The 13,682-nt window shown below is 47.2% G+C and overlaps 1 protein-coding gene across 3 annotated transcripts in view; it reads right to left on the reverse strand.

Annotated features, from left to right (window-relative positions):
• Positions 1 to 9,489: 9,489 nt before the first annotated feature.
• The window catches only part of MYLK2 (myosin light chain kinase 2), a 44,861-nt gene continuing 40,668 nt past the window's right edge, over positions 9,490 to 13,682 (reverse strand). For all 3 annotated transcript variants that reach the window (XM_079979323.1, XM_079979324.1, XM_079979322.1), the window contains exon 12: positions 9,490 to 12,951. In XM_079979323.1, coding sequence (XP_079835449.1) covers positions 12,871 to 12,951 — 81 coding nt within the window. In that variant the 3' untranslated portion in view covers positions 9,490 to 12,870. The remainder of the gene's footprint in view (positions 12,952 to 13,682) is intronic.

The following is a 13,682-nucleotide window of genomic DNA, read 5'->3' on the forward strand; positions in this document are numbered from 1 at the left end:
AACCACCACCACTGCTGTACCACCCTGGCCAGGCCCCCCTATCTTCAAAAGTGCTCTTAACGCCTCTTAACACAGGTACCCAGAAGCATCTGTCGTTGTCATTGTTTGTCCCAGGGCAGCGCCAGCATCCTCTCGGTAGCCCTTCCTTGCCACGAGGTCAACCCAAAGACTTGGCATCTGGCTGGGTCTCCCCCTTGGTCAGTCTATTTTGGCTGGAAAAGGCAGCCAGCGACGCCAGGCTGGTCCCTGACTCACTTTCCTTCCTCAGTTGGAATCTGAGGGTGGGGGTTGAAAAGAGACAGACAGACGGAGGGAGGGAGCGAGGGAGTGACTTTCTTTTGGCCAGCGTCAGTGAAAGGGAGTCTGAAAGAGGTTGGATGTGACAGTCCTGGCCAGCGAGCCAAGTCTGAGTGTGCTGGCACCGTTCAGAGGAGCTGTGTGACGTTGGCTGGTCTTTTTGTTTTTTTGGGAAAGTGTTTTGCTCCTCTGCAAAGGCGCTGGGAAAGGGGAGGATGTGGAAAAGGGCACAGGGGTAGGTGGAGCAGGAAAAGTCTCCCCCCAAATGCCAGGGACCTTGGAAACTCTTGGAAGGAGACAGTTCAGGCCTTATGCCAGCAGGACCTGCGTTCAAATCCGTGCACAGCTACAAGGATTGAAAATTGGCCATTCCCCCAGCTTCTCTCTCAGCTGAACCGCCCTTGAAGGCCTGTAAATTAAATGTTCATCAATTTACAAGGCAAACACATACATAGGTATGTAACCCATGTTTCTGAAATAGTACAGGAGAACAATCCTGAAACCATTTTGACTCTCCCAAATTGACCTCAAATGTTTCTCTGCAAGGAGGAAGGAAATGGGAAAAAGCTTTCCAATTGTCTTTTGCTTACCTGTCTTTAGGGTGTCTTTGTGTATGAATAGGGTGAGCCTGTGACCTGGATTCAGAAATTAAAGTATTTACCATCACAAAAGAATGGCCGGGCTGCCCAGGTAATGCAATCAGTGACCATTATCAGGTATCCTGGCAGGCAGGATTTCTGTTGTAGACCGCCTCCTTCTGTGATGTATGTATGATGTTTTGGGGGTGGTCTTGAGCTACAGGGTGGGCAATTTCAAAAGTCTATATCTCCTCCCTCCTGCATGTGGTGAGTGGGGACCCTGTTGCAACAGTTAATAAAGATCAGGCTTACTAGCTGCTTTGCTTCTCAATATTCTCTGGTTGGCCTCTGTTATTTCCTCTTACCGATAGGGAACCCACTTAAGGACTCTATATGGGCTCTTGGGTAAGGGAAAAGGAGCAGATTTTGTTTACATCAGTGCCACCCCCTTGCAGTAGTGATGGAGTCCTCACTTGGCCCTGCAAGGACACTCCTCCTTCCCAGACAGACCTTCACCTCTTTCATGGGATTGCAGACTGTTACGGAAAAATCTAGGTGCAAGGCTGCTCAGTCACCCAGCTGGTCGGGCAGAGCCCGCGGGTCCCTGCGGAATAAAGGAAGGTGTTGTGTACTGAAGTTCTCACCCTGGACCAGCAGGGGGATACTGTAGATAGTTTCCACTCAGGTCCACATATGCAAATAAGGAATTGAAAGTGACATTCAGTGATTGGATAGTTACAGAAAGTTGTTTCTGTTTCCTTGTAGTTGAGCTCTATATAAGCAGATTGGCTGAGGCCTTCAGTTCAGTTCTGTTCTGGCCTGTGAATAAACAAGAGCTGTGTGAAGAATCTCTGTGTCGTCTGATATGTTCACCCACAACTTAACAGAAGGAGTCCAGCCACCAACCTCCCTGTAATTTCCGTAACAAAACTTTTCCCCCTTCCTGCCCTCTCGGACTGGATACCCCCCTTCCTTCCCTGGGACTGCTGATCTTATCTCCGATTACTCACTGAGCCTAGTGGGTGGCGGAAGGAGCAAACGGATTTTGCATAGACAAAAGGGCTGGGTTAGTGCTGCAGCGGCAGCTACAGCTCATCCTCCAAAAGGCCTATATGCCTAAGTACTTTTCATTTTAAAAAGCAGAGACATCACCTTGCCAACAAAGGTCCGTATAGTTAAAGCTATGGTTTTCCCAGTAGTGATGTAGGGAAGTGAGAGCTGGACCATAAAGAAGGCTAAAACAAAATTAAAAAATTCCTTCCAGTAGCACCTTAAAGACCAACTAAGTTAGTTCTTGGTATGAGCTTTCGTGTGCATGCACACTTCTTCAGATACACTGAAACAGAAGTCATCAGACCCTTCTATATAGTGAGAAGGTGGGGAGGGGTATTACTCAGAAGGGTGGTGGGATTGGGTGATTGGCAGATAGGCTGTCTGAGGGACAGTGGACAGTGGACCGGCCCCCTGCTGAAAATGTTTGCTGACCCCTGGCCTGGGCGAAGAGCCATTAAAGGGGGAAGGGGCTCTGATTGGATCCAAAAGCTGACAGAATATGCCGAATTAGATGGTCTATCAGAAAAAATAAAGAATAAATCAAAACAGGAATTTGTTTCAAAATGGGAGGTTTTCAAAGAATATTTGAAATATAAATATAGTAAAGTTTAATAATGATAAAATTGTGTACTGGCAATAAGTTATACGAAATTGAAATATGTAATAGACGGGCGGTTAGGTCTTTAGTGTTAAGACCAATTTATGTCTTATTGCTTGTTAAGAAAATTCAGTATCTATTGTTATTCCTGTGTGTAATTTGGTATTTGTGTTTTCTCTTTTTTCTTTTCTTGCTGTATCCTGTCTTAAGGGTATGTCTGTCTGTGTTTCAATAGGGTGAGCCTGTGACCTGGCTCAGGAACTAAGTATTTATCATTACAAAAGACTGGCTAGGCTCCCCAGCGTATCCAATCAAGTGAGCATTAATAGGTAACCTGTCAGGCGAGATAAACAATGCACTCAGATTTCTGTTGTAGACCGCCTTTTCTGTGATGTAGGTACGATGTATCTGGGGGTTGGTCTTAGGTTACACCCCTTCTGTGATGTAAGCATGATGTATGGAGGGGTGGTCTTGAGCTCCAGGGCAGGGAATTTAAAATGTCTATATAAGGGTAGGCACACCTTTGTTCTGGGTTCCTCCTCCTCTCCTGCGTGTGGTGAGTGAGGACCCTGTTGCAACAGATCAATAAAGATCAGGCTTACTAGCTGCTTTGCTTCTCAATATTCTCTGGTTGGCCTCTGTTCTTTTCTCCTACCAATAGGGAACCTACGTAAGGACTCTATATGGGCTCTTGGATGCCCCATAAGGGAAAGAAGGGCAGATGTTTGTTTACAACATCAGCAACAGGGGGTTCTCTGAGCACCTGACAAACTGCAAAGGCAACAGAAAGCCCAGTGGATATAGGGGTGTTCGGGAGAGAGAAGGGATCCATCAGCTTTTGCTGGCAGGCCAGGTTCGGGCATGACCCAGGGACAGAGAGAGTAGAAGAATTCCACATATTATCCCCAATTCTTGCAGTCCACGGGCATGTTTCCAAAACCCACAAAGACCCTTTGTATGTGTTGCCTGCCTGCAAGTAATGGTGGCTCTGCAAAGGTCATCCCTGAACACCAATTATTAGGAACTGGTCAATCTGCAAAACCACATCTGGAAAGAGACGGAGGTGGATTCTCTTCCCAAGGGAAGCAAAGCATCAATGAGGAGCTCTGTGCGAAACTAATCTTGAGTGGAGAAGAATGGTCTTCCTTGAACAGGGAAAGGCTGGAAGGAAAGGCTACCCGAGAGATGAAGAGGGAGAGAAAAGATCTCATCTCACCACAAAGTACACGCCTAGCTCATAGGGCATCACTAAATGCCACTTCTCTTATAGAATCGTAGAGTGGAAGGGACCCAGGGGTCATCTAGTCCAGCCCCCTGCAGTGCAGGAAGCTCAGCTTTAAAGCATCCATGACATGGAGACAATTGGAAATTGCAGAGTTTGGAGAAAATGAAGGATAAAGTGCGAGACTGGTTACATTACGCTCAGATTAAAGAAGTCTTTAAAAATGATAAAAAGGTAGGGTTCCAGGTGGAGAAATCGAAGTTGGAAACAGAATTGTTAGAACCAAAGACTAAGGTATTATCAACAATGTATAACTTGCTGTTAAAATGGAATACACAAGACGAAATGGTTAAATCGGTTATGATAAAGTGGGCTCAGGACATTGGGTATATTATGTTTGAGGACTGGGAAAGGTTGTGGACCACTGGGCTGAACTTCACTGCATGTAATGCTCTGAAGGAAAATGTAATGAAAATGATATATAGATGGTACATGACCCCAGTTAAACTTGCCAAAATATACCATTTGTCTGATAATAAATGTTGGAAATGTAAAGAACATGAAGGAACATTCTTTCACCTCTGGTGGACCTTCCCTAAAGTGAAGGCCTTCTGGGAAATGATATATAATGAGCTGAAAAAGGTATTTAAGTATACCTTCACTAAGAAACCAGAGGCCTTCCTTCTGGGTATTGTCGGCCAGAAGGTGCTAAAGAAGGACCGAACATTTTTTATGTATGCAACAACGGCAGCAAGGATACTCATCACTAAGAGCTGGAAAACTCAAGATCTACCCACACTGGAAGAGTGGCAGATGCAGCTGATGGATTATATGCAACTGGCCGAGATGACTGGTAGAATCCGAGACCTGGGAGAGGAGAGGGTTGAGGAAGACTGGAGGAAATTCAAGATTTATCTACAAAAATATTGTAATTTGGTTGAATGTTAAGAAGGATGCTAGATCATAAATAATTGCCCACCACTGAATTAGATCTGAATTTGACGATAAGTGAGATTAAGGAAAATACAAACTTTTTGGAGAATTGCTAGATTTTATTTAAATAAGCGGAGATAAGATTGCAAACAAGTGGGTAATTTGCTTGGAAAAACTTTTTGTAACGATGCAAGTGCGAGCGGGAGACGTGAGGGAGTCCAAAGAAGCGACGAAATTATGTTATGATATAAGTAATGTTGTTTAATATTTATGCATTTGTATTCAAAAAATGTTAATAAATATGTATAAAAATAAATAAATAAATAAAGCATCCATGACAGATGCTTCTATTCTAAAACCTCCAGGGAAGGAGAGTCCATCACCTCTCGTAGGAGTCTGTTCCACTGCCAAATGGCTCTTACTCTCAAAAAAAAATCCCGAATGTTTCATCGGAATCTCCTTTCCTGCAATTTGAAGCCATGGGTTCGAGTCCTACCCTCCAGAGCTGGAGAAAACAAGCCTCCTCCCTCTTCCACATGACAGATATTTGATGATGGCTCTCGTTTCTCTTCTCAGCCTCTTTCCTACAGGACTGCCTCTCCTGGTCTGCCCCGTGGAGGACCTTAAGGTCCACAAATAACAACATTTTGGAGGTCCCAGGTCACAAGGTGGTTAGGTTGGTCTCAACTAGGGCCAGGGCCTTTTCAGCACTGGCCCCGACTTGGTGGAACGCTCTGTCCCAAGAGACTAGGACCCTGCGGGACTTGACATCTTTCCGCAGGGCCTGCAAGATGCAGCTGTTCCGCCCGGCCTTTGGTTTGGACTCAGTCTGACCCTTATGTTTCCCTCCCCTTATGGTCTTGATCTATGGGCTACTTTTAAAATGAGGCTGCATTTTAAATTGCATTTTAGCCTGTATTTTAAATTGGGTTTTTTTCCACCTCTCTTTTTCCCCTATTATGTTTTTACTGTGATTTTATTGGTGTTAGCCGCTCTGAGTTTCTACTGAAATGAGGCTGCATTTTAATGTATTTTAATCTTGTTTTTAAGTTGTATTTTAATCAGTTGTTTTTATATCTGGTGTTAGCCGCCCTGAGCCCGGTCTTGGCTGGGGAGGGTATAAATATTGTTTTAAAAAATATTATTATTATTATTATTATTATTATTATTAATTTATTTTCCTCCAGGCAAAACATACCCAGTTCCTTCAACTGTTCCTCATCAGGCTTGGTTCCCAGACCCTGGATTATCCTGGTCACCCTCCTCTGCACACGTCTTGCCTTGCCCCCATGGGTTCCTTCAGCAGACTCAGACAGGGCCATGCTATGCAATCGCAGGCTTGTGAAACACCCTGGGGCACCTCTCCTGAATGCCATTCTGGGACGCTGCAGCCAGCTGGATGCCCTCTTGGGAAGGAGATTCTATATATAGAAGCATCCGATCCCAGGGCAGCGAGAGCTAGGCAGGGGCTGGTCTGGCAAATCTGCTGACCGGCAGCTCAGCAGAAGCCTGAGTGGAGGAGCTCAGCCTGCAGGGAGCTGAGGAGCTGGGCCCGTGTCACAGAATTGCAAAGTTGGAAGGGACCCCTAGAGGCATCTAGTCCAACCCCCTTGCAATGCAGGATTCTCAAATAAATCACCCCTGACAGATGGTGTGATAAGAATTTCAAGGTCTTAGATACAAGCTGGGCATGTTTAGCCTGGAGAAGAGGAGGTTAAGGGGTGATATGATAGCCATGTTCAAATATATAAAAGGATGTCACATAGAGGAGGGAGAAAGGTTGTTTTCTGCTGCTCCAGAGAAGCGGACACGGAGCAATGGTTCCAAACTACAAGAAAGAAGATTCCACCTAAACATTAGGAAGAACTTCCTGACAGTAAGAGCTGTTTGACAGTGGAATTTGCTGCCAAGGAGTGTGGTGGAGTCTCCTTCTTTGGAGGTCTTTAAGCAGAGGCTTGACAACCATATGTCAGGAGTGCTCTGATGGTGTTTCCTGCTTGGCAGGGGGTTGGACTCGATGGCCCTTGTGGTCTCTTCCAACTCTATGATTCTATGATTCTATGATTCTATATAATAAATGTACCAACCAAGCACGCACATAGATCAGCACAGGAAGACTTACCTGAAACCATTTTTTATTCCCAAACTGACCAAATGTTTTCTCTGCAAGGTCAAAGGAAAATGCAAAAGCCTCCCCATTGTCTTTTCTTCACAAATCCTGTCTTAAGGGTATGTCTGTGTTTGAATAGGGTGAGCCTGTGACCTGGCTCAGGAACTAAGTATTTATCATTACAAAAGACTGGCCAGGCTCCCCAGGGTATCCAATCAAGTGAGCATTAACAGGTAATCTCTTCCACAGATTTGCCCAATCATTTTTTAAAGCCGCCTTTTTAAAAAGCGGGTGGCGCTGTGGTCTAAAACACAGAGCTTAGGGCTTGCCGATCGGAAGGTCGGCGGTTTGAATCCCTGCAATGGGGTGAGCTCCTGTTGCTCAGTCCCTGCTCCTGCCAACCTAACAGTTCGAAAGCACATCCAAGTGCAAGTAGATAAATAGGTACCACTCCGGTGGGAAGGTAAACAGCGTTTCCGTGCTCTGTTCTGTTTCTCCAGAAGCGGCTTAGTCATGCTGGCCACATGACCTGGAAGCTGTCTGCGGACAGACGCCAGCTCCCTTGGCCAGTAAAGCGAGATGAGTGCTGCAACCCCAGAGTCGTCTGCAACTGGACTACTACTACTACTACTAATTTATTATTTATACCACGCCCATATGGCTGGGCTTCCCCAGCCACTCTGGGCGGCTTCCAACAAAACACTAAAATACAATAACATATTAAACATTAAAAGCTTCCCTAAACAGGGCTGACTTTAGATGTCATCTAAAAGTTTGGTAGTTATTTTTCTCTTTGATATCTGGTGGGAGGGCGTTCCACAGGGCGGGCACCACCACTGAGAAGGGCCTCTGCCTGGTTCCCAGTAACTTGGCTTCTCGCAGTGAGGGAACTGCCAGAAGGCCCTCAGATCTGGACCTCAGTGTCCAGGATGGACGATGGCGATGGAGACGCTCCTTCATATATACTGGACTGAGACCATTTAGGGCATTAAAGGCCAGCACCAACACTTTGAATTGTGCTCGGAAACGTACTGGGAGCCAGTGTAGGTCTTTCAAGACCGGTGTTATGTGGTCTCGGCGGCTGCTCCCAGTCTAGATGCCGCATTCTGGATTAGTTGCAGTTTCCGGGTCACTTTCAAAGGTAGCCCCACATAGAGCGCATTGCAGTAGTCCAAGTGGGAGATAACTAGAGCATGCACCACTCTGACTTAACAGTCAGGGGTCCCTTTACCTAGTGACCAAAAGACAAGAGGTAGCATTATTATAAATTTACAACGGGGTGGGAGGTTCGCAGACTATGGAGGACTTGCTCACAAATCTATTGACAGCTGCACAAATCATGATAGCCAGGAAGTGGAAGGGGCAAGCAGAATATAAAATGGAAGAATGGTACAAGGAGGTGTGGGATATAGCTATTAACAATAAATTAGCGTGGGCCATTAAGGTAAGACAGGGAATATGCAGGAGAGATGATTTTGAGGAGATATGGAGAGTGTTTGTAGAATTTGTGCTGTTAAAACGGAAAGGGGTGAAACCATCGCAAGAGGTGTTGAAATTTTGGGAGGTTGGATAGTTACAATGGAATGGTCTTGGTGGGGAGGTCCACAACTTTATTCTTATTTATTTATGATTATTACTTTGTAAAAAAAAAAAAAAAGCAGCCACCTAGGCTGCAGGCCGCGGAGGACCTTAAGGTCCATAAACAGCAACATCCTAGAGGTCCTGGGCCCTAAGGAAGTCAGACTAGCCTCAACCAGAGGCAGGGCCTTTTCAACACTGGCCCCGGCCTGGTGGAACACTCTGTCTCATGAGACCAGGGCCCTGCAGGATCTGATTTCTTTTCGCAGGGCCTGTAAGACAGAGTTGCTCCACCTGGCCTTTGTCTTGGAATCAACTTGATCCCCTCCCCTTTCCTTTTTCCTTTCTCCTTCTGTGATGGAACTCCTATTTGTGGACTTCCCTGGCTTTTTTCTGGCCCACGTAGGACCAGTCTGGATAGTTGGCCTTGGTGAAGACTTGACGTTTTCATCCCCAAAAAAGTTTTTGATTTGAGTTCCTACTGAAATGAGGCTGCATTTTAATGTTGTATTTTAATCTTGTTTTTAAGTTGTATTTTAATCAATTGTTTTTATACCTGGTGTTAGCTGCCCTGAGCCTGGTCTTGGCTGGGGTGGGTGGGGTATAAATAAAATTATATTATTATATTATATTATATTATATTATATTATATTATATTATATTATAATTGTTGTTATTATTGTTATTGTTATTATTATCATCATCACTGCCTCCGGTGGGATAAAGTTTCATAGTTTAACTGTGTGCTGTGCAAAGGAGTCCGTTCGTTTCTCTGCCCCGAATCTTCTAACATTCAGCTTCATTGGAAGAGTCCACAAGTTTTCATGTTGTGAGAGAAGGAGGAAAAAATTCTCAATGCCATAATCTTATAAAACCCAATGCATAATTTTATAAGCTTCAATTGTGCCACTTCTTTTCAGTAATAAGAGAGCGTCCCCAGGGCCTTAAGACTGCACTGCCCCCTCCCCGTTGCTAGCGCAGGACGTAGCAAGCCAGAATTGAAAGGTTGGAAGGGAACCTGGGTGTCATCTAGTCCAACCCTGCAGGAATCACCCTGCTGCACTCAGAAAAATACAGCTCTCCTCACCCTCCCTCCTTTGGAGGACGCAAGACAAAAGAGTGGTACTTGAATCTGTACATTTATTTACATTCAGCCAGGAGTGGCAAGGCGTGGGGGCGCTGGGGGCACATCAAGAGATAACTCAGCCAGACACAACGGGGGCGGGGGCAGAAACTGCTTTTTTTTCCATGGGGAGGCACCGTGACAAACCCAAGTTGGAGACCTTCGTGGAACTGGGGGAAAGCTTAGTAAATCAGTAGACACAGGATCCGCCCTCCCGCAACTGTCAGAAAATACACGCAATCCCAACCCAGCCTCCAGCCTCAGACCAAAGTTAAAATGGGCAGAAAAACACGCCTTTCTCTCCATTGCTAAATCAGTGGTTCCCAAAGGAGGAGGTAGGTGCCCCTCTGGGAAGGACGTGGGTGGCGCCGTGGTCTAAACCACTGAGCCTCTAGGGCTTGCCAACCAGAAGGCAGGCGGTTCGAATCCCCGCAACGGGGTGAGCTCTCGTTGCTCAGTCCTAGCTCCCGCCAACACAGGGGAGACAGGGAGGTGAGTCACCAGGGGATCAGGACCGGCCATTACCCCATCAGAGATAAAAGGCTGTTGGACCCCAACCCAGGTTGTGGGAGCAACATTGCTGCTTGCTGGAACCTGCCTGGGACCCTGTGCCTGACCTAGCCTGGTTTCCTGCCTTGGCCCTGTTGGACGGACTCGTCGCGGAATCCTTGGATTCGGGATCGGACCTGGACCGTGTTGCTTGGGTTAACCTCCAGGCCCAGCACAGTTGGGGAGACTTGTCCAATCTCAGACTTTGTCTTTTACATCAGCTTCTCCAACCTGCTGCCTTCTAGATGTTATTGTAGAGAGGGAAGGTTTCCCTGACTGTCATTTCGCAAGGCAGAAATCTCAACTCGAGATTCCATGGCAGATGGGCATCCAATCTCTTGCTTAAAAACCTTCCAGGAAGCAGAGCCCACCCCCTTCCATCATATCAGGAAATATGATGTCACATGATTCCAAGTCAGACTCACGGGTCCATTCAGCTGAGCATTGCTGAGCATTTCCCGGCCCTACCTGGAGATGCCAGGATTTGAACCTGGGACCAGTGTTCTGCCACTGGGCTACTGCCCTTCCAACACCATCCCTGGCCAGCAGACATTCTGGGTGATGTTGTTGGGAGTTGTAGTCCAGAACATCTGGCAGGCGCCAAGTTGGGGCAGCCTGCACATGTTACCAGGAGATGGGAGAGACTCCAGGTTTCTCCTTTCGGTGGCAGTCCACACGTCCCCTTGTACCGGTTCCTTCTGGCCTCAGCTTGCCCATCAGGAAAATGGGCTCGTGAGTGACCTACCTGGCTTGGCTGTGGCAAAGACACATGCAGCGAGGATTCCCAAAGCACACCAAGTGCTGCAGGAACTAAAAGCCACAATCAAACTCTTGTCAACACCCCTGGCTTCCTCCACACCCTTCCATGGAACTACACCCGGGTTATTCTGGGTCATTAACCTAAGGGGGAGTTGGAGGGAAGTTTAAATAAAAGAGGTTTTGCAAAAACACGCTCGGCTTTGGCCTGCAGTTCCGTTTGAGGCCGGTTTCCCGGGATCTACAGGGGGTTGACCCTGGGCTAATGGAGGAGATCTCCGATGTGCGCACGAACACTCAACAGGCACCCTTGGAGCACTCCTCTCTGTTGGTGGCCGGCTCTGAAGCAGCCCTTTCAGATGGGCGAGGAGGCGGCCGTGGCGAGGCCAGCCCAGCCCAGATGGTCTTCATTAGTCCATCTCCTTCCCCTCTTCCTCTGGGGGGGGGGAATGCAAGAGCCTTGCTCTCCCCTCTCCCTTCCACCTCTCCCATTCCCCTTCCAGACCCTTCGGCAGCGCAGGAGGGCAAAGAGGTTAGCACAAAGTGGTTTGCACAATGCTGTCTTCTTATTCTCCTCCTCCGGACCAGCTGCCCATCTGGGGATGTTCCTCCTGGAATGCCGGCTGCTTGCTTCCTGCCCGCCCAGAGCCTAGAGGATCTTTGAGTGCGCAGGCCGGAAAAGGCAGTTTCCTGTCCGCATTATCAGCTTCCCACAGCCGTCCCTGGCGCAGTGGGGTTCAAGTCCTTGGGGTTGTTTTTGGTGCGTGTGTGTTTTGCTGGGGGGGGGGGATCTGCAAGGCTGCCCTTGCGGGGACAAGGCACTGTTTGCGCTAGACCATCGCACAGCCTTTCTCAACCTGTGTGTCCCCAGATGTTGTTGGACTACAACTCCCATCATCCCTAGCTAGCAAGGCCAGAGCTCAGGGACGATGGGAGTTGTAGTCCAACAACATCTGGGGACCCAAGGTTGAGAAACGCTGCGAACCTCAGCTAACTCCAAGACACAGCTGTCAACTTTTTCCTTTTTTTAAGGGGAAGTCCCTTATTCCGAATAGGATTCCTCGCAAGAAAAGGGAAAAGTTGACAGCTATGCTCCAAGAGCATGCAGGGGGACAAGGCATTCCTAAGCAGGGTCGTGAGGTGCAACTTCTGTGCAAAAAGTCAGAGCAGAGACGTCTCGGGGTGCCAAGGCAGCGAGCGGTTTGTGGGTGGCACAAGCAGATTGGAAGCCGAAAAGCCATTCTGCAGAAGGAGACGGGCAAAGGGATGGCCGCCTGGCAAAATCCTTATAGCAAAGGTTTGGGAGCTGTATTTCTCAGTCAGGGGTGTGGGGGTGATCCAACACACCCTGTATGCACAAGCTTGGGGGCTTGGGAAGGTGCTATCCCCAGCACCGTGGGGTCAAGATTTTGGCTCGCTGGGGAAGGTTACAGAACCAGTCCAGGCGGCTGGGTAGAGGACGGTCACAACGGAGAAAATGCAGTTTAGGCAAGCTGAAGCCATCCCAGAAACCAGTTCCTTTAAAGTTTGCATGGTGGAATCAGAGGCAAAAAACAAGGCGTAGCAAAGGTAAGGAGATGCAGTTGGCTGCAGTGGTTTCACAAGGTCCCTTGAAAGCAGAAAACGGTCAGACGTATGTCAGGTGAGGTCCTTAGCAGCAGGGCATCCAGGAAGGTGGGTTTGTGTGGAGCGTGGAGTCCAAGAGGGAGAGGCGGCAGAATATCCACTAAACAGGAGGACGGTGTTCAAGTCAGTCAATACGGAGAGGTAGGGAAGACTGGCTTAGTGGCAACTGCGCGGGAATATGGGGGTGCTATCGGAGAGAGCAAATATCCTACACATGGAGGGAGCTTTCCCTGCTAAAAAGTTCCAGGCCGGCGTCCACCAGCTTCTCGTCCCCAGCTCTCCGGGAAGGAGCCAGCTCTGGGGCAGGCCCCGATCCTCTTGCCCAAGCAAGTCCCTGAGACGTGGGGCAGCAGGAGCACAACGCAGTTCAAGCTTCCCTTCGGGAGTTCCCCCTGCCCCCTTTCCGTCCATGTGTCGCTCGATTCTGCCCGCTTCCAGCCCCGCCACTCAGACGCCCATCGCGGTCAGAGATCCCGCGCTGGTGATCTTCTTGAACCGGTTTGCAGCACAGACGCCAATGAAGTTTTTCTGCGCAGTTGGAAAAGAAAACGCACACAAGAGTGAAAAACAGGGGGGGAATAGCATCGAGCTTGGAAAGCTCACACCGCAGGTTCAAATTATAATAAATTAAAAATTAAAATTAAATTAAAACAATGCAAATAAAGTATGCAAATCAAGGTTTGTGCTTCTAACTTTTGTTGCAGAATTTCTTCTGTTACCTATGAGCAAGGGGAAATGGTCTGTGGGAACCCTGGGTAAGATTCTGGGTTTACTGTGGTGGACATGTAAAATAATAATTCTGGGAAATGATATGTAATGAATTGAAAAAAAAATGTTCAAGTTAGCCTTTATCAAAAAACCAGAAGCTTTTCTATTGGGAACAATAGGGGATGAAATACCAAAGTACTTAAAAAAGAACGCTTTTTGCCCAGAAGTGGAAGGAAGAGAAAGTCCCAACCAAGGTGGATAACCAAGAAGATGGACTATGCTGAAATGGCAAAGTTGACTGTGGAGATCAGAAGCCAAGCTGATAAATTTTTTTAGCAAAATGTGGGAGAAATTTATAGAGTACCTTAAAGAACACCATAGATAATTAAAAAGTTAACAGGATTGTTATAAGACTTCTAATGTAATGACTAAAGTTTAAAAAAGGATATAAAATGATTTTGAAAAAATGTAATTTTTGATGCAACAGATAAAAATTGGAAACCAGGGGAGGGTGGGGGGAAGTCCAGGGATTCAAGTAATCTCAGATTTGC

This window comes from Podarcis cretensis, assembly GCF_951804945.1.
Source record: "Podarcis cretensis genome assembly, chromosome: 6".
Lineage (NCBI taxonomy): Eukaryota > Metazoa > Chordata > Lepidosauria > Squamata > Lacertidae > Podarcis > Podarcis cretensis.